The 27,162-nt window shown below is 45.8% G+C and overlaps 1 protein-coding gene across 1 annotated transcript; it reads right to left on the bottom strand.

Moving 5' to 3' along the window:
* Window positions 1-791: 791 nt before the first annotated feature.
* Window positions 792-23,609, bottom strand: LOC115462348 (gastrula zinc finger protein XlCGF7.1-like). Its single transcript, XM_030192358.1, has 4 exons — window positions 23,598-23,609; window positions 13,069-13,182; window positions 11,436-11,549; window positions 792-2,238 (listed from the first exon to the last, which is right to left on the bottom strand). Exon 4 carries the CDS (start codon window positions 2,165-2,167, stop codon window positions 1,223-1,225), a length of 945 nt encoding a protein of 314 aa, XP_030048218.1. The 5' UTR covers window positions 2,168-2,238; window positions 11,436-11,549; window positions 13,069-13,182; window positions 23,598-23,609; the 3' UTR covers window positions 792-1,222.
* Between the last annotated feature and the right edge of the window lie 3,553 nt (window positions 23,610-27,162).

The raw sequence follows: 27,162 nt of genomic DNA on the forward strand, positions 1-27,162 counted from the left end.
TGGGAGGAGATCAGTGACCACTAGAGGGGTGTTGGGGGTCACCCTGATTCCCTCCAGTGACCCCCTTTCTATTTATTGTACCCTGTCTATTTGTTTTTCACGTGTTGTAAGCCACACTGAGCCTGCCAGTGGTGGGAAATTGTGGGCTATAAGCACTGTAACATAAATAAAATAAATACATTTAGGCACCTTTTTGTGCCTTATTTGTTCTGAAAACAGGTCTAGCCCAAAATGTCTTAGTTTAAGTCAGGGGTGTGCTGGTAAATTTTTAACAACAGGCTCTTTCTCAGGGCTCAGCATCCTCACCAGCAAAGTAAAAGAGAATTCAGCAGGGGGCCGAAGCCCACATTTTGGGAGCCAGTTGTTAAAGTAGCCATGGAGGGCCTTACTTTAACAACCGGCTCCCAAAATTCTTAAAAACTTAACAACCGGCTCTTGCGAGCCTGTGAGAGCCTGCTCCAGCACACCACTGGTTTAAGTCCTGGATGTTTTAGTTTTGTTCCATTATAGCTGTAAAATGTCCATGTGTTAGGCACAACCTAACCCCGCCTTCGAAACGCCCCCGACATATCCCCTTGTGATTTGGACATAGATAATGTCTGCAAACTTACTTTTCAAAAATACCAATTTGGACGACAAAAACATCCAAATGGAGCTTTATGACAATTTCTGGATGTTTTCCTCTTTTTCGAAAATGGGCCCCCAAATTCAAACAAGACGAGGATTTAAACCTTAGAACTGATGGGATAGATTATACCTTAGAACGTTCATTAAACTTTTGGGGTATTACTTTGGATTATAAGTTATCTATGGAAAATCATATTAAGCATCTTATAAAGAGTGCATTTAACACGTTAAGAACATTGAGAAGTATGAGAAAGTACTTGGAACAGAATCAATTTAGGCTGGTGGTTCAGTCGCTAATTTTCAGCAGGTTGGACTATTCCAACGTTGTTTATTTAGGGCTCTCAAAAACGTTGTTGAAAAAATCAGATAGGATAACTCCTTTTTTAGGGACCCTGCACTGGCTTCCAGTGAAGCGTCAGTTTACTCTTTCCAGAATTGCGTGCGTAACTTTAGTTAGGAGCTGCTGGGTATTTCTTTTATGGTAATTGGTTTGGTCAGGGTGCAAGACTTGATGGACCGTTCGTCTGATCCCATTTGGTATTTATTAGGTTCGTAAAGGGTCTCACATCCCATAGTTGGAGTTTTCAACGCCTATCTATTCATACTGGAAGGTACTGGTGGAGGTGAGGAGGTTCTGTAGAAATGTTGTAGACAGGAGAAGGTTCTCATGGAGGCTGGAATAACAGTCAGTCTGAGAGTCCCCCCTAGAGCTTCCGTCATTTGCCAAGGCCTCTACATGGGTCTTCTGATGTTTAACAAGATCTGATTCCTGGTGAAACCTTTTCCCACACTTGCTGCATAAGAATTCCCCGACCTTGGCATGGGTTCTCTGATGGTGCACAAGGTTGGACTTTTTAACAAACTCCCATCCGCATTCAACGCAAGTAAAAGGTTTCTCTCCTGGTGGAATCTTCTGGTGCTTTAAAGGTGCTCTTGTGCGATGGACGGTAACCTCTCCGTCAATTTTATTTTTCCCATCCCTAGTATGGATTCTTTGGTGTTTTAGAAGATCTGATTTCTGCCCGAAACCCTTCCCACACTCAGTACAGAGGAAGGGCAGTGCCCCTGTGTGAATTCTGTGGTGCCTCGTGAGGTCAGATTTTTGCCCGAAGCTTTTGCAACATTCAGTGCAGGGAAACGGTTTCACACCCGTGTGGATCCTCTGGTGTGCAATGAGGTTGGTCTTGTGAATGTAGCTTTTTGCACACTCGGTGCACTTATAGGGCCTCTCGCCCGTATGGATCCTCATGTGGATTTTTAGATTTTGCTTCCCGCTGAAGCTCTTCCCACACTCGCTGCAGGTAAACGGTGTCTCGCCCGTGTGGGTCCGTGTATGTCTCACCAGTTGCAGTCGAAATGTGAAGGTCTTCCCACACTCGGCACATCGGAATGGCTTCTCTCCTGTGTGTATCCTCTGGTGAGTGCGGAGGTAGGATGTCTTCTGAAAGCTCTTCTCGCAGAAACTGCATGTGTGTGGAGGTCGCTCCCCACCATATGTCCTCTGGTAGAAGGGATCCCGTCTGTCTTTCACCAGTACCATCCGTTTGGGGATCACTGGTGCTGTGATAACTTGTGCAGGAGTCTCTTCTTTCTTATTTTCCTGTGTATCCCCTAAAATAAGACAAAGGAAACTTGATTAGTACCATAAGTACACAAGTACAGTGGGGGAAATAAGTATTTGATCCCTTGCTGATTTTGTAAGTTTGCCCACTGACAAAGACATGAGCAGCCCATAATTGAAGGGTAGGTTATTGGTAACAGTGAGAGATAGCACATCACAAATTAAATCCGGAAAATCACATTGTGGAAAGTATATGAATTTATTTGCATTCTGCAGAGGGAAATAAGTATTTGATCCCCCACCAACCAGTAAGAGATCTGGCCCCTACAGACCAGGTAGATGCTCCAAATCAACTCGTTACCTGCATGACAGACAGCTGTCGGCAATGGTCACCTGTATGAAAGACACCTGTCCACAGACTCAGTGAATCAGTCAGACTCTAACCTCTACAAAATGGCCAAGAGCAAGGAGCTGTCTAAGGATGTCAGGGACAAGATCATACACCTGCACAAGGCTGGAATGGGCTACAAAACCATCAGTAAGACGCTGGGCGAGAAGGAGACAACTGTTGGTGCCATAGTAAGAAAATGGAAGAAGTACAAAATGACTGTCAATCGACAAAGATCTGGGGCTCCACGCAAAATCTCACCTCGTGGGGTATCCTTGATCATGAGGAAGGTTAGAAATCAGCCTACAACTACAAGGGGGGAACTTGTCAATGATCTCAAGGCAGCTGGGACCACTGTCACCACGAAAACCATTGGTAACACATTACGACATAACGGATTGCAATCCTGCAGTGCCCGCAAGGTCCCCCTGCTCCGGAAGGCACATGTGACGGCCCGTCTGAAGTTTGCCAGTGAACACCTGGATGATGCCGAGAGTGATTGGGAGAAGGTGCTGTGGTCAGATGAGACAAAAATTGAGCTCTTTGGCATGAACTCAACTCGCCGTGTTTGGAGGAAGAGAAATGCTGCCTATGACCCAAAGAACACCGTCCCCACTGTCAAGCATGGAGGTGGAAATGTTATGTTTTAGGGGTGTTTCTCTGCTAAGGGCACAGGACTACTTCACCGCATCAATGGGAGAATGGATGGGGCCATGTACCGTACAATTCTGAGTGACAACCTCCTTCCCTCCACCAGGGCCTTAAAAATGGGTCGTGGCTGGGTCTTCCAGCACGACAATGACCCAAAACATACAGCCAAGGCAACAAAGGAGTGGCTCAGGAAGAAGCACATTAGGGTCATGGAGTGGCCTAGCCAGTCACCAGACCTTAATCCCATTGAAAACTTATGGAGGGAGCTGAAGATGCGAGTTGCCAAGCGACAGCCCAGAACTCTTAATGATTTAGAGATGATCTGCAAAGAGGAGTGGATCAAAATTCCTCCTGACATGTGTGCAAACCTCATCATCAACTACAGAAGACGTCTGACCGCTGTGCTTGCCAACAAGGGTTTTGCCACCAAGTATTAGGTCTTGTTTGCCAGAGGGATTAAATACTTATTTCCCTCTGCAGAATGCAAATAAATTCATATACTTTCCACAATGTGATTTTCCGGATTTAATTTGTGATGTGCTATCTCTCACTGTTACCAATAACCTACCCTTCAATTATGGGCTGCTCATGTCTTTGTCAGTGGGCAAACTTACAAAATCAGCAAGGGATCAAATACTTATTTCCCCCACTGTATTGCCATACTGGGACAGACCAAAGGTCCATCAAGCCCAGCATCTTGTTTTCAACAGTGGCCAATCCAGGTCACAAATACCTGGCAAGATCCAAAAAAAGTACAAAACATTTTATACTGCTAATCCCAGAAATAGTGGATTTTCCCCTAGTCCATTTAATAATGGTCTATGGACTTTTCCTTTAGGAAACTGTCCAAACCTTTTTAAAACCCCGCTAAGTAAACTGCCTTTACCACATTCTCTGGCAACGAATTCCAGAGTTTGATTACATGTTGAGAGAAAAAAGATTTTCTCTGATTTGTTTTAAATTTACTACTTTGTAGCTTCATTGCATGCTACTACTACTACTTGACATTTCTATAGCGCTACTAGGGTTACGCAGCGCTGTACAATTTAACAGAAAAGGGGCAGTCCCTGCTCAAAGGAGCTTACAATCTAAAGGACGAAATGACAAGTTGGGGTAGTCTAGATTTCTTGAGTAGTGGTTAGGTGCCAAAGGCGACATTGAAGAGATGGGCTTTTAGCAGGGATTTGAAGATGGGCAGGGAAGGGGCCTGGCGTATGGGCTCAGGGAGATTATTCCACGCATGGGGTGAGGCGAGGCAGAAAGGGCGGAGCCTGGAGTTGGCGGTGGTGGAGAAGGATACTGAAAGGAGGGATTTGTCTTGATGCCCCCTAGTCCTAGTATTTTCGGAAAGTGTAAACAAACGATTCAAGTCTACCCAATTTTACTGAGAACATGTAGCTGATAGAAACAAGTTTGAACTACCTTTGCTACCTGTGCTTTAAAATTCAGTTGTGAACCCAACATAATTCCAAGACTCACAATTGGATGCTTAACAGGAGCAAAACAGGCTTTGGAGCTGTACTGGGTTCACCTAACTACAAACCTCCCAACTAATGAGCATAATTTCTGCCTTCACCAATTTTAAAACTAATCTGTTATCCTTTATCCAGAATTGCTGCAATCTTAACGACCATTTATAAAATCATCATCAACCAGAAAAAAAGAACTGAACGTCATCAGCATAAATCCTGAAATCTACATTCAAACCTCTTAAAACATCACATCAAGGTTTCCAAAACAATATAGCCGATAGGGCAGACCCCTGTGGCACCCCCATGGTCAACGGACCTCAGATACCATATCAGCCCATTTCACCACCATCTTACGATTCTCCAAATATTTTGAAAAACTACAATCTACGGTATCAAATGCGGATGATACATCAAGTGAAAGAAAACAAACTTTGCCCGTTCGTCAATTCCTCTTTTTATAACATCCACAGTTGATTCCAGAAGAGTTTCCGTACTATGTCGCAGTTAGACTATTACATAGTAATATAGTAGATGACGGCAGAAAAAGACCTGCAAGGTCCATCCAGTCTGCCCAACAAGATAAACTCATATGTGTATACCTTACCTTGATTTGTACCTGTCCTTTTCAGGGCACAGACCGTGTAAGTCTGCCCAGCACTATCCCCGCCTCCCAACCACCTGCCCCTCCTCCCACCACCGGCTCTGGCACAGACCATATAAGTCTGCCCTGCACTATCCCCGCCTCCCGCCACCGGCTCTGCCACCCAATCTCGGCTAAGCTCCTTAGGATCCATTCCTTCTGAACAGGATTCCTTTATGTTTATCCCACGCATGTTTGAATTCCGTTACCGTTTTCATTTCCACCACCTCCCGCGGGAGGGCATTCCAAGCATCCACAACTCTCTCCGTGAAAAAATATTTCCTGACATTTTTCTTGAGTCTGCCCCCCTTCAATCTCATTTCATGTCCTCTCGTTCTACCACCTTCGCACCTCCGGAAAAGGTTTGTTTGCGGATTAATACTTTTCAAATATTGGAACTGCCCAATATCTGTATCATATCACCCCTGTTTCTCCTTTATTCCAGAGTATACATGTTCAGGTCATCAAGTCTCTGCTCATATGTCTTGTAATGCAAATCCCTTACCATTCTCGTAGCTTTTCTTCGCACCGCTTCAATTCTTTTTACATCCTTCGCAAGGTACGGCCTCCAAAACTGAACACAATACTCCAGGTGGGGCCTCACCAACGACTTATACAGGGGCATCAACACCTCCTGCTGGTCACACCTCTCTCTATACAGCCTAACAACCTTCTAGCTAAGGCCACCGCCTTGTCACACTGTTTCGTCGCCTTCAAATCCTCAGATACTATCACCCCAAGATCCCTCTCTCCGCCCGTACCTATCAGACTCTCCCCGCCTAACACATACGTCTCCCGTGGATTTCTACTTCCTAAGTGCATCACTTTGCATTTCTTCGCATTGAATTTTAATTGCCAAACCTTAGACCATTCTTCTACCTTCCGTAGGTCCTTTTTCATGTTTTCCACTCCCTCCGTTGTGTCCACTCTGTTACAGATCTTAGTATCATCCGCAAATAGGCAAACTTTACCTTCTAACCCTTCGGCAATGTCACTCACAAATATATTGAACAGAATCGGTCCCAGCACCGATCCTTGAGGCACACCGCTAGTTTTCCTGGGGTGCTCCAAATGATTAATAAAAAATTTACAAACTATACAGAACACAACGATTACATTCATTTTTTCTTTACCTAAGACAGCTTGTTCCAAAAACCTACCACGTGCTTGCCTAACTCCATATAACTTTCACGGGATCCTCAAGGCCCTGAATACGATTTCCCCCTCTCCCTCACTGCTCAAAGTCCGTTCTTCCCTGCTCTGTTACAAGCTATACACTTAACAGATGAAAAACGTACTGAACCCTTGATAGGGGATATTTGCAGTAAATAAGCCCTAGTTTTAATACAGTGTTTAAATGCTGTACAACCTGAAGACAGAAAGACTACCTCAAAGCCATGCTTGATTTGCAATGCCTTCAGTAAAGTGAGTTGGCGCACCTCATATCTATCTCTGGGTGAGGGCCCTCTAGGCCAAATCCCCTCCCCCCAGAGATAACCTGCTCCCTTGGATAATAGGTATGTGAGTGCACAGAGCAAAGGAACGACAGGCTTGGGAGTAAAAAATGTTCTGTGAGGACCCTGGAGTGTAAATTCTTTGAAGCATCACCGTACAACCAGGACACCTCCCCCTTACATTTATAACGTTTGTTTATTACTTTATTTCTCTTTCACTCTACCTTGATCCATTTTGGTACTGGTAAGAGCAGCTATCAGTGCCATGAAATCTCTCACAGTCTGCTCAGAAGACTAACATTCACCTCAGTGGTCACCATACAGGAGGTAATTCCATCTCCTGGTTAGAAGGATTAATGCGTGGCTTTTTTCATTTGGAAGCTTCCCATCAAGGCATTCACTCTGTCTTGGAATTTCAATGTTGCGTCTACTCAACTAATGAAAACCCTCTGAGCTTCTGAACTCTTGTGGGCTTAAGCACGTGGTTAGAAAGTTGGAATTTTGGTGGCAATCACTTCAGCGCACAGAAAGCTCCAGGTGCTAGTGATCTATCCACCTTATATAAAATGTTTTTTTTGTTTTAATAACATTTTTTATTAAAAATTTTCCAAGTCTAAAAGGTAACACAGAGGGGCATAATCGAACGGCGGCGGCCATCTAAATGGCTGGCGTCGCGAAGAGCTGTCCCGAACCGTATTATCGAAAAAGATGGCCGGCCATCTTTTGTTTCGATAATACAGTTGGAGCCGGCCAAATGTCAGAGATCACCGGGTTTGAGATGGCCGGCTTCTTTTTCAGCGATAATGGAAACCGAAGCCGGCCATCTCAAACCCGACCAAATCCAAGGCATTTGGTCATGGGAGGAGCCAGGATTTGTAGTGCACTGGTCTCCCTCACATGCCAGGACACCAACCGGGCACCTTAGGGAGCACTACAGTGGACTTCAGAAATTGCGCCCAGGTACATAGCTCCTTTAACTTGTGTGCTGAGTCCCCCAACCCCCCCCCCCCCCAAAACCCACTGCCCATAACTGTACACCACTACCATAGCCCTTAGGGATGAAGGGGCACCTTACATTTGGGTACAGTGGGTTTTGGGTGGGTTTTGGAGGGCTCACATTTACCAGCACAAGTGTAACAGGTAGGGGGGGATGGGCCTGGGTCCACCTGTCTGAAGTGCACTGCACCCACTAAAAACTGCTCCAGGGACCTGCGTACTGCTGTCATGGAGCTGGGTATGACATTTGAGGCTGGCAAAAAAATGTTTTTTTATTTTTTGGGTGGGAGGGGGTTGGTGACCACTGGGGGAATAAGTGGAGGTCATCCCTGATTCCCTCCGGTGGTCATCTGGTCAGTTGGGGTACCTTTTTGAGGCTTGGTCGTGAATGAAAAGGGACCAAGTGAAGCCGGCGAAACGCCTGTCATCGCCGGTTTTCTTTTTTCCAATATCAGGGGAAGTCGGCCATCTCTTAAACATGCCCGTCCCGCCTTCGGTACACTGCCGATACGCCCCCTTGAACTTTCGCTGGCTCCGCGACGGAAAGCAGTTGAAGCCAGCCAAAATTGGCTTTTGGGCCGGCTCTGAGAGATGGCCGGCCATCTCCCATTTGTGTCGGAAGATGGCCGGCCTTCTCTTTCGAAAATGAGCTGGACAGCCATTAATCCAGTAACAACTCTCATTACAAACCAAGAAGAAATGTTTTTCACATACTAATATAAAAAAATGACTCACTCCGACCTCCCACCCTCCCTTCCCACACACCCTATCAAAAACTATATACCTGTAGATCTTCAGGTAGATCTTCAACCCAGGTGTGGAAAAAAGCCATTCATCTCCTACTCCCTCAGATTCCCAACCATTGTCTCCAACTGTGTCTATTTTTCAACAGCTTTCCGGCGAACTATAAATCTTTCAAGCTCTGCCACAACTTTTACTCGCAGAGACCAGCCCTCTAAAGTAGGTCCTAGTGTCTGTTTCCAATGAGTTGCCATTTCGCACCCGGCCGCGGCAAGGCACAGTCGTTTCAACCTCCTCTGCCATTTTTGACCCCTCGTGACTCCACTTATATAAAATTTTATTGTGACAGAATGGTGTTGTACACTCATCATAAGTTGTACTATCGACATTTATTTTTTCAGGTCTCGTGCTCACAATGGTGAACAAGTCTTACAGTTCGCACTGTAAGAGAGCTCTTGCCTTCTGTCTGAGGCAGACTCAAGCTCTTAGAAAGTCCATCCTAATTTGGTTTCTTTGACCCTAATAAGTCTAAGTTTGGATGGACACGTCAAAAGTTGTCTACTTCTGTTTAGGAGACCTGCAAGACTGTGATAGGATGTCATCGCACACATTCACATTTCACGGATGTTAACTCTTAATGCAACGGTAAGTTCGGCCAGTTCAGGGTCTTTTCGAGGATTAAATCCATTCTTCCTAGAATCCATTTTTAATATTTAGGGCTGCCTTCTAAAACAAGACCTTAGCCCCATGAAAATAGGTTGGCAGTTGTATCATTTTTACTCTTTTTGTTGAAAGGTAGCCTTAGCTAGGGATTCACACCTGCGAAACGTATTCATCCTGCTCATCGATGGAGAAAAGCAAGTTGCTTATCGATCAGGATAATGAGTTACACGTGGAGGGGCATAATCAAAAGGGGCGCCCAAGTTTTCCTGAGGACGTCCTCGCAGGACATCCCGGCGAAGGGGCAGGGAAACCCGTATTATCGAAACAAGATGGGCGTCCATCTTTCGTTTTGATAATACAGTCGGGGATGCCCAAATCACGAAATTTAGGTCAACCTTAGAGATGGTCGTCCTTAGAGATGGTCGTCCCCGATTTTCGGCCATTAATGGAAACCGAGGACGCCCATCTCAGAAACGACCAAATCCAAGCTCTTTGGTCATGGGAGGAGCCAGCATTCGTAGTGCACTGGTTCCCCTGACTTGCCAGGACACCAAGCGGGCACCCTAGGGGGCACTGCAGTGGACTTCACACATTGCTCCCAGGTGCATAGCTCCCTTACCTTGTGTGCTGAGCCCCCCAAAACCCACTCCCCACAACTGTACACCACTACCATAGCCCTTAGGGATGGAGGGGGGCACCTAGATGTGGGTACAGTGGGTTTGTGGTGGGTTTTGGAAGGCTCACATTTACCAGCACAAGTGTAACAGGTAGGGGGTGGGATGGGCCTGGGTCTGCCTGCCTGAAGTGCACTGCACCCACTAAAACTGCTCCAGGGAGTTGCATTCTGCTGTCATGGAGCTGGGCATGACATTTGAGGCTGGCAAAAAATATTTAAAAGTTTTATTTTTAGGGTGGGAGGGGGTTGGTGAGGTCATCCCCGATTCCCTCCGGTGGTCATCTGGTCAGTTTGGGCACCTTTTTGAGGCTTCATTGAAAAAAAAATGGACCAAGTAAAGTCAGTCGAGGACGCCCATGTGTTAGGCACGCCCCAGTCCCACCTTCGCTACACTTCTGACACGCCCCCGTGAACTTTGGTTGTCCCCGCGACTGAAAGCAGTTGAGGACGCCCAAAATTGGCTTTCGATTTTACCAATTTGGGCGACCCTGGTTGAAGGACGCCCATCTCCCGATTTATGTCGAAAAATGGGTGCCCTTCTTTTGCGAAAATAAGCCTGATAACCTACTATCTCCCCTTCTAAAGCTGGCTTATTCTAAATTTACCTGTCAGACTGAGGAGGCTCACACAGGAATGTATAAGCCACTGGATTTTGTCACCCAACATGTGTGACTCATATATTTCTGTTATATGATTATTCTGCAGGGCTGTTAAATGTTTATATTTCTGATACTGTTTTGTGTTGGTCCTATTACTATGATTCAATTTGCCATATCCAGTTTACCTCATCGATTGTATTCCTGCTTATTTTTGTTCATTTTACTTTTGTTTATACTGTTAACAACATTTATAAGTTTTATGTCAAGCTGTACCCGCCATACACCGCCCTTGGGTAAATCTCTCCATAAAGGTGATAGTTATAACGAAACCCTGGCAACTGCTCCTCTGTTATTCTCCGGCACCTCTGGAAGCAATCACTGCAAACAGGGAGACTTTCTAGTGCGATAAGGGTCAGTCAGACCCAGCGGTGCCCTCCAACTCAAGAAAGGATACAGACTGCACAGTAACTAAAGCACTTGTATTGGGGTACGGACTATTGCCCACCACCACGGTAATCAAGTGTTCATAGCTGGGGTGAGGCATGCCATCTACCACCTTCAAATTTACTGCTGAACTCTTCACGCAAGTGATCCGTTCCACAATTCAATACAAAGGTCTTTTTAAAGACCATTTATACACTATTCGCCAGTATTTCTTATTCTGGATCATCATTAGCTGTCTACCTTAGTATTTAGACTCCTGATGCAGGCCCTATGGCCGAAACACAACGGTTGTGTCGAGTCAAATATACGAGTCAAATATACTAATTAATAAAATTTGGTTTTAGCTTTACTGTGATCCAGTCTCTGGGACTCCTGGTTTTGTGCCCACTTTTTTGTTTGTTGTATGCCATCTACCACATTCAGAGCAGGATAAGGAGTGTCATATGCCATGATAGACATGAACTGAGTGCCATAGCGTACTGACAGCTCAGCAGGAGATTATTCCATGTGGACACCTGCTTACCTGTGCAGGAGAGGCTAGTGCCAGTCAACCAGTGCAAGATTTGCTGCTCCCCTATACAGGGCACCTCTAGGGGATCAAAGCTCAGGGTGACATCTGTCTCCTTCTGGGCAGGACCTGTGTTAGGCAGAAACACACAGGAATCATTGCATGCACACAACATAAGAATTCATCAGAGGTCTCTAGAACAAACTTTGCAGGTACTACAATGCCCGAAGTATGAGAAATAAGGTTTTAGATCTTGAGGTTGTGATGGAAGAGGCTGACTTACATAAGAACATAAGGGTAGCCATACCGCGTTAGACCAATGGTCCGTCTAGTGTTTCCAAACAGTGGCCAAGCCAGGTCACAAGTACCTGGCAGAAACCCAATGAGCACACCGCCCATACTCTCGTCCACGCTCTCATTACCTCTCACCTTGACTACTGCAACCTACTCCTTACTGGCCTCCCACTTAGCCATCTATCCCCCCTTCAATCCGTTCAGAACTCTGCTGCACGTCTTATATTCCGCCAGAACCGATATACTCATATCACCCTTCTCCTCAGGTCACTTCACTGGCTTCCGATCAGATACCGCATTCAATTCAAGCTTCTCCTTCTTACCTACAAATGCACTCAGTCTGCTGCCCCTCATTACCTCTCTACCCTCATCTCCCCTTACGTTCCCGCCCGTAACCTCCGCTCACAGGACAAATCCCTCCTCTCAGTACCCTTCTCCACCACCGCCAACTCCAGGCTCCGCTCATTCTGCCTCGCCTCACCCTATGCTTGGAATAAACTTCCTGAGCCCTTACGCCAAGCCCCCTCCCTACCCATCTTCAAATCCTTGCTCAAAGCCCACCTCTTCAATGTTGCTTTCGGCACCTAACCTTTATACCTTTCAGGAAATCTAGACTGCCCCTATTTGACTGACTGTACATTTGTCCTTTAGATTGTAAGCTCCTTTGAGCAGGGACTGTCCTTCTATGTTAAATTGTACAGCGCTGCGTAACCCTAGTAGTGCTTTAGAAATGTCAAGTAGTAGTAGTAGTAGCAGCAGCAACAACATTCCAGCTACCAATCCCGGGGCAAGCAGCTGCTTCCCCATGTCTGTCTCAATAGCAGAATATGGACTTTTTTTCCAAGAAGTTAGGGCTCTTCAGCTTGGAAAAGAGACAGCTGAGGGGGGATATGATTGAGGTCTACAAAATCCTGAGTAGTGTAGAATGGGTAGAAGTGAATCGATTTTTTACTCTTTCAAAAAGTACAAAGACAAAGGAACACTCAATGAAGTTACATGGAAATACTTTTAAAACAAATAGGAGGAAATATTTTTTCACTCAAAAGAATAGAGAAGCTCTGGAACTCTTTGCTGGAGGATGTGGTATCAGCAGTTAGCTTATCTGGGGTTTAAAAAAAAGGTTTGGACAAGTTCCTGGAGGAAAAGTCTATAGTTTGTTGTTGAGTTGGACAAGGAGGAAGTCACTGCTGTCCCTGGGATTGGTAACGTGAATCTTGCTACTATTTGGGTTTCTGGCTCGGACCATTGGTCTAACCCAGTATAGCTATTCTTATGTTCTTATAGTCCAAATTTTTGTTCTTGAGAATGTCTCTAACTCTGATAGGAGCGAATAATAGCAATGTCCATTCCTCACCTGCAGGAAAACTGAGCAGGATCTGATCTCCTTGCGTATTCTGCTGCTCCCAGACAAACGACTCTTCCCATTCCTTTATCTTCAGGGTGATGTCGGGAGCGGCTTTTGGGTATCCTGAGAAGGAGAGAGAGAGAGAGAGACCTAAAATCAGAAGTAGAGTGGGGCTATTATGCTAGGTGTTTGAACTTACACCTATCAGAAATCCAATAACACTAGTCAGTTGTACAGACAAACTGCCGGGCACGATCGCTGTACATTTTTCTAACTCGTGGAGAGCAAAAACCATCATGGAAATGTTTTCACTGTGGTAAAAGAAACAAATATACCATGATTATTTTTTGAAAAGTGGAAATGTAACCAATAAATGCCCCTCCCCTCTTACCCAAATCACTTAAATAGACCATCACAGGATATTTCAGCAGAATGTGATGCAGTTGCCTATAGAAGCCTCGGGGGGGGGGGGGGGGGGATGAGGGGGAAGATGGGGGAGACGTTTGTAGGAGCCCAAGCCCAGGGAATGAGTGAGAGGAGAGTAGGACCCATTTAGAGACACCCATTAAGAAAGCTCTCTTTTTACAAGAATCATGTGGGGTCCCGGGCTGCTTGTTATAAAGAGAAGCTAACTAACCCCACCCTGATAATTTCTCTTCTTTGCTTCATAGCACTTCCTTTTTATTGCTTAAAACCAGGTGTATTTCTGTTTATGATAAAATCAAAGCCCCGTAAGGCAGAGACGTAGCTAAGGGGGTTCAAGGTGAGCGACCGCTCCCCCAAATAGATTTTGAACACAATGGAGCCTATGCGGATGATCCTTCAGCTTCACACTGATGCTTATTTTACAAAAGGTCTGCTCCCCCTGACACCAAAACCTGGTACGCTTGTGTCGTCATGGGTAAAGTTGAAAGCACGTTATTTTGGTGAATACGTCTTTAGCTATGTGAAAATGTTTCCTGAAAATTGCCCAGCCGTTATGCGGGTAAACCGTTATCCAGGAGGACAGCTGGTCCCCCTTCCACAGTACAAATGATCTCAATGAGAGAAAACCTTTGCTTTGGATGTTTTATGTTTAGTCAATGTTTGTCTGTTATTATTTATTATTTTTATGTTATTGTGTGGTCTGCTTAGACCAGTTGGATTGGAAGAATAGAAATGTGTTTCCCTCGCTGCAGACACCATGGCACACTGCGAAGGACTTGTGCCGAGGGTACCGGAGGGTGAGTCTCTGAGATCAAGTAGCCATGGACTCCAGTAAGGTTCTTCTTGCCCTCTCTGCTAATACAAAATCTCTAGTCTAGTGTCTCTAGTCAAGAGATGTCTCTTCTGTCATGACAATCAGTGACAGATGTCTCCTCTTGCCATCTGCTGTTTTCTTGTGATGATATTATCGCCAGTGATTCTCAGTCTCTCCTGTGATAGTAATCTCTTCTGGCTGTCTATCTTGACCACTGTTGCTGCTTTTTCTGTGACAGTAATCTCTAATACCTAACAGCTGTCTCTTCTGTGATAGTAGCTCCTGCTGGCAGTCTTCCTGGCCCTTACTGTTTTCTCTGCTGTGACAATAATCCATGATGGCTATTTCCATCCTCTGATATTATTTCCTACTGACCATGTCTTCTGGCACCTGCTGCTCTCTCCTGTTTTAGTAACCTCTGGTACCTGTCTCTTCTGTGACAGTAATCCTGTCTCTAAAGACCCTATCCCTCCCTCTCCTGAAACAGTAATTCATGCTGACAGTCTCTCTTGGGACAGTAATCCCTCACAGCTATCTTTCCTGGACCCATCGGTGCCTCTTTTCTGATAGTAATCCCTGCTGGCCGTCTCTCCTGTGACCGCAGTGCCTGACAGCTGTCTCTCTAAGTCCCATCACTGCCTTTGTCCATACTGTGACAGTTACCCCCTCCCCCTTTCCCATCCCTGGTCTCCAGGTAACAGGCTATATTTGTACTTGTTACAGAGTTGGTTTCCATAGCAACCCCTCAGTACATGTTATGCAGTTAGTTTCCATAGTAACGCTTCACAACAGCAAAGGCACAAACAGCTCGTAGGTAGGGTTTGTTACACAGAGACACAAAGGGGGGGAGAGAGAGGGGGGGGGGGGGGGGGGAGAGACTGCTGTTGTTCAGCTGCCCAAAGCTAACTCCAGAAGCACCATTCCTCAGCATCACACCCTTCCACCTAAACCAAACCCCCAAATCTGCACACCATATCCCCAAATTGAAACCATAAAACGACACCTCCATGCATATCATATCCATCCAAGCTATACTTTCATGATTTCCTTTTGTGCAGTGTTGTTTGCGGTGAGAGTGCAGTATTAAACCGAATTCGCCACAATCTATACTCCAAACCCAGTTACTCTACCTCCTCATACAAACTCACTCTCCCCCCCCCCCATCCTTCACCCTCTCATTCCAAACCATTCCTCACCAATCTACACTTCAAAACCACCCCATTCCTCACCCTCCCATTCCAACCCAGCCCCCACAGATCAACGCCTCAAACCACCCCATCCCCCACCAATATACACTTCAAACCTTTATTCCACTCTTCCATTCCAACTCACCCCTACCAATGCACAATTCAAACCCACCCCATTCCCTACCAATCCACACTTTGAAACTAACCTAGCCTCCACCAATCCACACTTCAGACCCACCCACCCCCACCAATCTATACTTCAAACCCACCCCATCCCCTAACGATATACACTTCAAACTCACCCCATTCCTTACCCTCCCAATCCAACCCATCTCCCACAAACTACTCTATCCCCCACAAATCCACACTTCAAACCATTAATCCATCCTTCCACCAACCCACACTTCAAACCCACCCCATCCCCCTCCAATCCAAACGTCAAACCTCCCCCATCCCCCACCAATCCACACTTCAGACCCACTCCATCTCCCACCAATCTACACTTCAAACCCGCCCTCCCCCACCAATATACACTTCAAACCCACCCCATTCACTAAAATCCACACTTTAAATCCATTCCACCTTGTACACAAGCCTGTCCCTCACTAAACCACGTTCCAGACCCACCCCATTCCCCACCAATCTACACTTCAAACCCACCACTTCTCCCACCAATCCACACTCCAAACGCACTGCATCCCACCTGTTCTTAGCCCACCAATTCATCTTCCCAGCTCACACCATTTTCCATAAATCCACACTTCCCGTTCATCATTAATTCAATTCCACATCCATCTCTATCCCACCAATTTACACTCCCAGGTCACACCATGATGCAAATCTCTCCCAATACTGCAATACAAACTGACATCCCTCCCCCCACCCAACTACACAAAAAACAAAAGCCGAACTGACCCCCAAAACTCTCTTTCAAGGACTATTACATCCCTCCAAGCATTCAAATCCCAAGCCCCACAGGTAGCAAACTGTCCTACAGTGGTGACATCTTGTCTCGTAAGATGAGTCGAGGAAATCATCATTTTATTTAAGTTTTTATATACCACCTAGACCTAAGCAATTTACAATTTCTTTACAGGTACTGGCACTGTCCCTATTGGACTCACAATCTAAGTATATTGTACCTGGGGCAATGAAGGGCTCAGTGACTTGCCCAGAGTCACACAGAGCTGCAGAGGGCATTGAACTTGGTTCCTCAGGATCTCAACCATTGCACTAACCACTAGGCTACTCCTCCAACTTTATAATGGCGTTTACAGAGTAGGGGGTGGACCGAGTCCTGTTATTCTCCTATTTCCATCTCCCTTGGGTTGCGAAAAGGTCCAATTACATTGTCACAATGTGTGTTGGTCTGCTGGGGACAATTGGAAGCTCCCTCTGTCACTGCTTGGTGCAATGAAGTCTATGTCTCGATGAAGATGGAATGTCTGGATGCGAAAAAGGGATCTCCCCATGCTTGGAGGCTTTTTCAACAAACTGTTTCACCAGCTTTTAAACTAGAAATGGGGGGAAGGCCGACAGTCGCTCAAAAGAGCATGGTTCGGGATAAGGTATCTTTCAAAGATATCACCATAACAGGGAAGATAGAGTATCCTGATAGTGAGGTTGCAAAAGAGATTGTAGTAGATCGGGTATCTTTAAATAACAATAAAAAATCAGACAAAAGATTGCCAATTAATACTGTCAAGTACTAAGCATGATGTACTTAGGAACAACAACATAGTTTGAAATGTCTATATGCGAATGCCAGGAGCCTAAGAAATAAGATGGGGGAGTTGGAATATATTGCACTAAATGAAAAATTAGATATAATAGGCATCTCTGAGACCTGGTGGAAGGAGGATAACCAGTGGGACACTGTCATACCGGGGTACAAATTATATCGTAGTGATAGGGTGAATCGGATTGGTGGAGGGGTAGCATTGTATATTAACGAGAGCCTTGAATCAAATAGATTGAAAATTCTGCAGGAAACAAAACACTCCTTGGAATCACTGTGGATTGAAATTCCATGTGCAAAGGGGAAAAGGATAGTGATAGGAGTGTACTACCGTCCGCCTGGCCAGGACGAACAGACGGATGCGGAAATGTTAAAGGAAATCAGGGACGCAAACAAACTGGGCACACAATAATAATGGGGGATTTCAATTACCCGCATATAGACTGGGTTAATGTAACATCTGTACACGCAAGGGACATAAGATTTCTTGATGAAATCAAGGACAGCTTCATGGAACAGCTAGTTCAGGAGCCGACAAGAGAAGGAAAAATACTAGACTTAGTCCTTAGTGGTGCTCATGATCTAGTGCAGGGGGTAACGATACGAGGGCCGCTTGATAACAGTGATCATAATATGATCGGTTTTGATATTGGCATTGAAGGAAGTGAAACTAGGAAATCAAGTACGCTAGCGTTTAACTATAGAAAAGGTGATTACGACAAAATGAGAAAAATGGTGAAAAAAAGACTGAAAGGAGCAGCTCGCAGAGTAAAAAAACTTGCATCAGGCGTGGATGCTGTTTAAAAACACCATCCTGGAGGTTCAGGACAAATATATTCCACGTATTAGAAAAAAGGGAAAAAAGACCTAAACGTCAGCCGGCGTGGCTAAACAGTAAGATAAAGGAAATCATTAGAGCCAAAAAACAATCCTTCAGAAAGTGGAGAAGAGAACCAACTGAAAGTAACAGGATAGATCATAAGGAATGCCAAGCCAAATGCAAAGCGGAGATAAGGAGGGCAAAAAAGGACTTTGAGAAGAAATTAGCGTTGGAAGCAAAAATACATAGTAAAAATTTTTTAGATACATTAAAAGCAGGAAACCGGCCAAAGAGTCGGTTGGGCCGCTGGACGAAAATGGTGTTAAAGGGGCGATCAAGGAGGACAAAGCTGTAGCGGAGAAATTAAATGAATTCTTTGCTTCGGTCTTCACACGAGGAGGATTTGGGGGGGACACCGGTGCCGTAAAGAATATTTGAAGCGGGGGAGTCGGAGAAACTAAACAAATTCTCTGTAACCTTGGAGGATGTAATGGGTCAGTCAGCAAGCTGAAGAGTAGTAAATCACCGGGACCTGATGGTATTCATCCAGAGTATTAATAGAACTAAAAATGAACTTGCGGAGCTACTGTTAGAAATATGCAATCTGTCCCCTAAAATCGAGTGTAGTACCGAAGACTGGAGGGTAGCCAATGTTACTCCGATTTTTAAGAAGGGTTCCAGAGGAGATCCGGGAAATTATAGACCGGTGAGTCTGACGTCGGTGCCGGGCAAGATGGTGGAGGCTATATTAAGAATAAAATTGCAGAGCATATACAAAAACATGGACTGATGAGACAAAGTCAGCACGGATTTAGTGAAGGGAAGTCTTGCCTCACCAATCTAATGCATTTTTTTGAGGGGTAAGCAAACATGTGGACAATGGGGAGCCGGTTGATATTGTATATCTGGATTTTCAGAAGGCGTTTGACAAAGTGCCGCACGAAAGACTCCTGAAGAAATTGCAGAGCCATGGAATCGGAGGTAGGGTATTATTATGGATTAAGAACTGGTTGAAAGATAGGAAGCAGAGAGTAGGATTGCGTGGCCAGTATTCTCAGTGGAGGAGGGTAGTTAGTGGGGTCCCGCAGGGTCTGTGCTGGGTCCGTTGCTTTTAATGTATTTATAATGACCTAGAGATGGGAATAACTAGTGAGGTAATTAAATTCGCCGATGACACAAAATTATTCAGGGTCGTCAAGTCGCAGGAGGAATGTGAACGATTACAGGAGGACCTTGCGAGACTGGGAGAATGGGCGTGCAAGTGGCAGATGAAGTTCAATGTTGACAAGTGCAAAGTGATGCATGTGGGGTAAGAGGAACCCGAATTATAGCTACGTCTTGCAAGGTTCCGCGTTAGGAGTTACGGATCAAGAAAGGGATCTGGGTGGTCGTCGTCGATGATACGCTGAAACCTTCTGCTCAGTGTGCTGCTGCGGCTAGGAAAGCGAATAGAATGTTGGGTGTTATAGGAAGGGTATGGAGTCCAGGTGTGCGGATGTTATAATGCCGTTGTATCGCTCCATGGTGCGACCGCACCTGGAGTATTGTGTTCAGTACTGGTCTCCGTATCTCAAAAAAGATATAGTAGAATTGGAAAAGGTACAGCGAAGGGCGACGAAAATGATAGTGGGATGGACGACTTTCCTACGAAGAGAGGCTGAGAAGGCTAGGGCTTTTCAGCTTGGAGAAGAGACGGCTGAGGGGAGATATGATAGAAGTGTATAAAATAATGAGTGGAATGGATCGGGTGGATGTGAAGCGACTGTTCACGCTATCCAAAAATACTAGGACTAGAGGGCATGAGTTGAAGCTACAGTGTGGTAAATTTAAAACGAATCGGAGAAAATTTTTCTTCACCCAACGTGTAATTAGACTCTGGAATTCGTTGCCGGAGAACGTGGTACGGGCGGTTAGCTTGACGGAGTTTAAAAAGGGGTTAGATAGATTCCTAAAGGACAAGTCCATAGACCGCTATTAAATGGACTTGGAAAAATTCCGCATTTTAGGTATAAACTTGTCTGGAATGTTTTTACGTTTGGGGAGCGTGCCAGGTGCCCTTGACCTGGAATTGGCCACTGTCGGTGGACAGGATGCTGGGCTAGATGGACCTTTGGTCTTTCCCAGTATGGCACTACTTATGTACTTATGTACTTATGTAATCTGAGACAGGTTACCAACACACAGTGCGTAGTTACCTTTTGACTTTGTAACTTGGAGTGTAGTTATTGGGAGGGGGCAGGCCTCACAGGGGACAGGGGTTTTCTAAAGGCTGAGATTGCTATGAAGGAATCACATGAGCGATCTTGATCCTACAAGGGTGCAACATGGTAGTGGGTTAAGGGGGTGGGGGAAGGGAGCAGAGTATATTAATTAACAACACAAAAAAATGATGCTGGATAGTATACATTAAGTAGTAATAACAAAGTAAATGAGGATTGAGTAATTTACAATATGTAATATGGAAACGAATGCAAAAGTGACAGAGATGCTTTAAGGTATTTCCGGAATATCAAATAATTAGGTTCCCATCTGATGAATTTCGGGATGGAATTCCACCATTTGGTACACGGGTAAGAAAATCCCGACATGTAGATCACATTCTTGCAGCTGGGACAGTGGATAATCTCTTGAACCAGGAAGAGCGTTGCGAAGGGGGAGATCAATTGAAGGTTGCATATAATCAGGGTTTAAGCCATATAGAGGGGGCTTATCGCTCGCTCTTTCGGGACTTCCGCCGGCCCAACGCTGCCACCAGCGGTAGTCCTGGCCCAAGTGCGCACCATTTCCGGGGGAAAGAGAAAACCCCTGGAAATGGCTTGCGCAGTGATAACCTGGCGGTAATCGGGCAGCGCCTGGTTAGCACAGGGAGCCCCTTATCGCCAACTCAATGGGTGGCGGATAAGGCCCCCCTCCCGTCACGTGGCCACGCGGTAAGAGTTTTCTTACTACATGGCCATGTGTGCCTGGGGTCTTTTTTACCCCGCTGTACAGGGCCTTTTTCCTGTAGCTTTGTAAAAGGGACCCAGCGCTTTGAAAACAAATCTACATAGTTTGAATGAGGTTTTGGCTTTGATTGGGAGCCAGTGTAACTTTATAAGCAAAGGGGCTGCACTTTCGAATCTCGGAGCCTCGTAGACTAATCCGGCTGCTGCATTTTGTCTGCCGTTTTTTTCAAGGAAGGTTTCTTACAGCCAGCATAAATGACATTGCAATAATCGAAGCGTGTATATTTATTTATTGGGATTTATTAACTGCCTTTATGAAGACAGTCACCCAAGGCGGTGTACAGCGGGTACATTTTAACATGAAACTTACAATTTTGTTAACAGCATAACGATAGTAAAATAACCAAGAATAAACATTCTATATAATAAAACGCACCTCCAACATTCTGAAGCTGACTGCATGGCTGAGGCATTCCTGCTCTCTTGACATCACGTACTTCCGGGTTCGTCACAAGCAGAAGTGACCAACCACACGAGGTTTCTCGGCTTCAGAATGTTGGAGGTGCATTCTATTAAATAGGATTGGTCAGTTCCTTTTCTCTATAATAAAAGGCACCTCCAACATTCTGAAGCTGACTGCATGGCTGAGGCATTCCTGCTCTCTGTATCCATCTCCTGAATTGACATCACGTACTTGCGGGTTCATCACAAGCAGAAGTGACCACCACACGAGGTTTCTCGGCTTCAGAATGTTGGAGGTGCATTCTGTTAAATAGGATTGGTCAGTTCCTTGAAGCACAGCCAGAGCTCAGCGTCCTGCACAGTAACGCTCAGACACCAGAGAGAGAGAGGGGGGGGGGGGGGCCTGACACCAGAGAGGGGGAGGGGGGGGGGCCTGATACCAGAGAGGGGGGGGGAGGTATCTCTGTCACACACACACTCTCTCACAATGTCTTTCTCTCTCTCACACACTGTCTCCTCCACACTCTATGTCTCACACAGTTCACTCACACACTCTCTTGGTCTCATACACTCAGTCTCACAGAGAGTCTGTGTCTCTCACACACACACTCTCTCTCTCGCACACACTGTATCTGTGGTGAAACACTATGAGGCATATTTTCAAAGCACTTAGCCTTCCAAAGTTCCATAGAAACCTATGGAACTTTGGAAGGCTAAGTGCTTTGAAAGATATGCCTCACTGTCTCTCACTCACACTGTGTCTCACATACGCACTTGCACACCACTGTCATTCTCACACACACACTCTCTCTCTCACAGATACACTCGTACCCAGACTCACTGTCTCTCTCTCTCTCTCTCTCTCACACACACTCGCACATTCACTCTCTCTCTCTCACACACAGTCACTCTCGCATACACTCTCTCAGAACATAACACTCCGAGGAAACCTGCTAGCGCCGTTTCATTTGTGTCAGAAACGGGCCTTTTTTACTAGTAAATACAATAAATGAGGTAAACTTGAAAACAGTAAATTGAAACCTAATAATAGATCTACCGTGAACCAGTATAATAAAATGCACACATTTAACAGTACGGGATTTCAAATACCAGAGAAATAATGCAATGTTAGGATAATACTAATGTACCCCTAATAAGCATGCATTACAATATTCAACTAATATAGATATGATGCTAAAGATTTAAATTATTAGCTTCCTTGCTGTTGTATTGTAACTGCCTAAAATTGTTGGATTTTGTGGGTTGCAATAAAAGTAGGGATGGACCAATGCTCGTGTGTCTTGTGTGTGTGTGTGTGGGAGTTCTGGGCATATGCGAGGTATCGAGGCTTACCGGGTTACTGCTCCATGCACGCGCTAGGCACTCTCTCTTCTGAGCCGTTTTCTGAAATAACGAGCAGCTCTTTTGCATGCAATTTGTTTTAAGCATCGCTCGCTATTTCCACCTCGGTAATTATTACCGAGCGGTGCTTTACGAGGACTTTTGTGCATCAGCCCCTTAGCCTTCAGCTGTCTTTGCCATTTTCAGGGCACGGACCGTAGAAGTCTGTCCAGCACTGGCTTAATTTTCAACTACTGCAGTCGCTGTTGAAGCCTTCTCCAGCCCAACCAGATCCATCTAGCCATAATTGGGACACAGATCGTAGACGTCTGTCCAGCACTAGCCTCACTTCCCTAATACTGGATTTGCCGCTTAAGCATGGCTAAGTTGTCTGCATTCATTCTCTTTCCATTTAAGAATCCTTTGTGCTTATCCCACGCATTCTCGAATTCCATTACCGTTTTCATCTGGAATGCCCTCTCAAGGAGGTCAGCCAAACGCTCAAGGAAAACCGCGGGCCCCAGTCCTAGAACAAGGAGGTGAGTCAGGGCTTCCATGCACAACTGTGGCCATGACAATTTGTCTGCCTCCAGTCCAAAAGTTAGAGGTCCATTCACCTTTTGCATCCCAGAAGTAGGTGTATGTAGAACAGCCAATGCACTCTCATTCTACAACATGCTGGGATCCTGCTCAGATGCACGGTTTCTCATCTCACAGGCTCTCCTGCTGGGGGAGGAGGAGCCCAGAACCAGGTGGCCTCAGGTCCCCTGCATGCCTGATGAGGAAAAAGCAGAAGAAATCTTACCCAGAGATGTCAGGAGCTCCAGAGTCTACTCTCATCACCCTCCTGGTACAGGTCCTTCTGCTCTTCATCTAACTCCTTTCCCATTCCTCCTGGGGAAAAGTAGACCGCGATGTCATCAAATGTTACTGGCACCTGAAAAAACAAACCAGAAACATGATCAGCCCATTCCATGTTTCCTACAGCGCCGGGAACTCATTGGCACCCCCTGCTTATAGGTCCCAAGACTGGCTCAAGCAAGGAGGTTTGATGAACAGGAGATGGCATGACATCACAAGTTGAAGCTGGTCTCCACTCACTCACTCAAGGAGATTTTCATTCTCCCCAATGCAGCCACCGTCATCTTGGTACAACCCAAAACAATGTAATGCTGGACCTTAGGGAGGGAGATAGAAAGATAAAAGGGAGATACTGGCAACCTGTGGCGGGGGGGATTAGAGGGGGGAAGAAAGATGCTGGACTGAGGGTGGGCAGGTTAGGGAGGGACAAGGAGATGCTAGCTACATGGACTTTTGGGGATGGAGAGATGGCCACCCTCAAGCCCATGGAGGTTTGATGAACATGAGATGGCATGAACCTATCTAGCCTATTATGTGGGCTGAATCCAGTAGGCAGAGCTTGTCGCCCTATCAATTACATAGTAACATAGTAGATGACGGCAGAAAAAGACCTGCACGGTCCATCTAGTCTGGCCCACAATACACTCATATGTGTACTACCTTACCTTGATTGTACCTGTCTTTTTCCAGGGCACAGACTGTATAAGTCTGTCCCGCTCCCATCACCGGCTCCGCACAGACCCCCGTATAAGTCTGCCTCCCCTATCCTAGCCTCTCAACCACCAACCCCTCTTCACCCTAGCTGAAAATTGGGGTGGCGGGGTGGTGAAGAGGGGTTGGTGGTTGAGAGGCTAGGATAGGGGTAGGGCCAGACTATACGGGGTCTGTGCCGGAGCCGGTGGATGGGAGGCGGGACTGTTGGTTGGGAGGCGGGAAATACTGCTGGACAGACTTATACGGTCGTTTGCCTGAATAAGACAGGTACAATCAAGGTAAGGTATACACATATTAGGGTTTATCGTGGGCAGACTAGAGGGACCGTGCAGGCCTTTTTTCTGCCGTCATCTACTATGTTACTATGTAATTGATAGGGCGACAAGCTCTGCCTACTGGATTCAGCCCACATAATAGGCTAGATAGGTTCATGCCATCTCATGTTCATCAAACCTCCATGGGCTTGAGGGTGGCCCATCTCTCCTCCCCAAAAGTCCATGTAGCTAGCATCTCCTTGTCCCCTCCCTAACTGCCCACCCTCAGTCCAGCATCTTTCTTCCCCCCTCTAATCCCCCCGCCACAGGTTGCCAGTATCTCCCTTTTATCTTTCTATCTCCCTCCACTAAGGTCCAGCATCTCCCTTTCCCTTCCATCCCCCCCCACAGGTCCAGCATTTCTACTTCCTCTCCCCTTGCCTCCCATCCCCAAGGGCAGTTCAAGGCCCTTTCACCCTCCCCAAAAGCCAAGTGTCTCTCTTTCCTCCTATGAAACTAAAATATCCTTTTTCCTTCCCTAACTGGCCACTCCTAGTCTAGAATCCTCCCTTCCTCCCTAATCTTTCTTTCTCCAGTTAGCCAATAACTCCCTTTTATCTCTCTATCTTCCTCCCCTACAGTCCAGCATCTCTCCTCTTCTCTGCCACCCTCCCATGGGTCCAGTATCTCCTCTTCCTGTTTCTACACCTCCTACCCCCAAAGGCCCTTATCCTACCAACCACCAAAGTCCAATGTTTTTCTTTCCCCTCCCTAACTGCCCATCTCCAGTCCAGCATCTCCCTTATCCAGGTAGCCTGCAACCCATTTTCACCTTTCTTTTTTCCCCCATACCCCCCCCCCCCCCAGTGGTCAGCAATACCCTTTTATCTCCCTCCCTCCCCAGGGTTCAGCATCTCCCCTTCCTCTCCTTGCTCCCTCCCCTCTCTCCATTTCCAGCATCTCCTTCTCTGTTCCCTTTCCCCTGCCACTGCCACACATCTACCATTCCCAGCTGGTCCAAAAGATCTCAGTGCCAGTGGCAGACTGTGGCAGTGTTTGGCCTCTACTGAATGGTACTGTACTGGTGCTGACGACTTTTGGAGTGCCTGAGAGAGATAAGGAGAAAATGAAAGGAGGGGGAAGAGACCTCTCCAGTGCCATACCACTGCTGCCCCACAAAGATTTCATGGTTTATTGATTTTATGTTGCTACCCCAAGTGGCTGCCTAGTGGCAGGGTCGGCTTGCTGGCTTGAGAGGAGATAGGAGGCAGAGAAGGTGGACTATTTATGTGGGAGTAGTTTGCAATAAAATCCCAGGCTGGGAGCAGGGGATTAAAGCCAGGAAGAGCTCGGCACCGAAACCAGGGTGGATCCAGAGAGGGGTCACCGCTGGCAGAGGGTCAGACCAGAGGAGGGTCTGAACCCACAAAGAATTGAGTCTGAACGGAAAGGAGGAGACGTAGCCAGGGGGGAATAATACTACTCTGCAAGATAGATACGGACAGGAGAATTGTAAATACTTACACATATTTTAAATTTTAAAGAGGCCCTTGTGAAAATATCCAGACGGGAAAGGAGGTAGAAGAAGAGTGGATCAGCAGATAAATCAAGGGAAAGAAGAACAATCTGACCACAATGAAGAAAAGAACGTAATTCACTAATTAAAGCAGTTATGGTGCTTTCAGTACTATGGTTAGTACGAAACCCTATCTGTTGGGGGTGTAGTATGTGGAGACTATCTATAAACTGTACTAATTGATCAAAGACAACACGTTCAGTAAGTAGGATGATAATGTTCAGGGCATAGAGAAGGACTTTTAAGAATTGGTTTAATACTGCTGGAACCAAGCTAGTAGAGAGACTGGAACTAGCTAAATGCCGGGCCAAAGCTAGAAGGCAATGCCTTTCAATTTCTAGCCAGCTGGAGGGGAGAGTGTCCAAAAGTGAAGTGGTAAGATGCATAGTGGATATAACTTTCGAAAGTTGGGTAAGTGAAGGAATAGAAAAGGTGGTCCAGGAAGAAGAACTAGAGTCTGGCGATCAATGGGGTCAAGCTGCAGCTGAGTTGAGGAAGAAAAACAAGAGGATTGGTGAAGTGATGCTCTAAGCGAGGATACCTTCCTAATAAAAATGATGCTAACGAATTAGTAGAGGATTCACAATTAAAGCTGGAATTGGAAGGATTGATTTAAGAGAGCAGAGGTAAGCGAAAACAGGGTTTCACCTCGAATTGTTAGATTTAATCAATTGTTTAGAAAAATAAGATTTTTTTAGCTAACAAAGCTGAGTAGAGCGATAATGAGAAGATCTCTTATAAGATAAGATAAATTCTGTAACACCTAGATTTCCTCAATTTCCTTTCCACACAACGTAATTGGCGATTGTAGCAGAAACAGTCCACTACGATACCAGGTTTGTGAAGGATTTTTTGGTTGAACGGGGAAGGGGTAAGAACAACAGATAAAGATTGCAAGGGTGGGGAAAAATGGGTGGATATAGAACAGTATTCCAGATTGTTGCAGCATCTTCTAAGGTAAATTC

The sequence above is a fragment of the Microcaecilia unicolor genome, chromosome 1 (genome assembly GCF_901765095.1).
Source record: "Microcaecilia unicolor chromosome 1, aMicUni1.1, whole genome shotgun sequence".
In the NCBI taxonomy this organism is placed as follows: Eukaryota; Metazoa; Chordata; class Amphibia; order Gymnophiona; family Siphonopidae; genus Microcaecilia; species Microcaecilia unicolor.

Coding starts and splice junctions, on each gene's coding strand:
- LOC115462348 (XM_030192358.1), bottom strand. CDS start 2,167: ATGGTACTGGTGAAAGACAGACGGGATCCCTTCTACCAGAGGACATAT.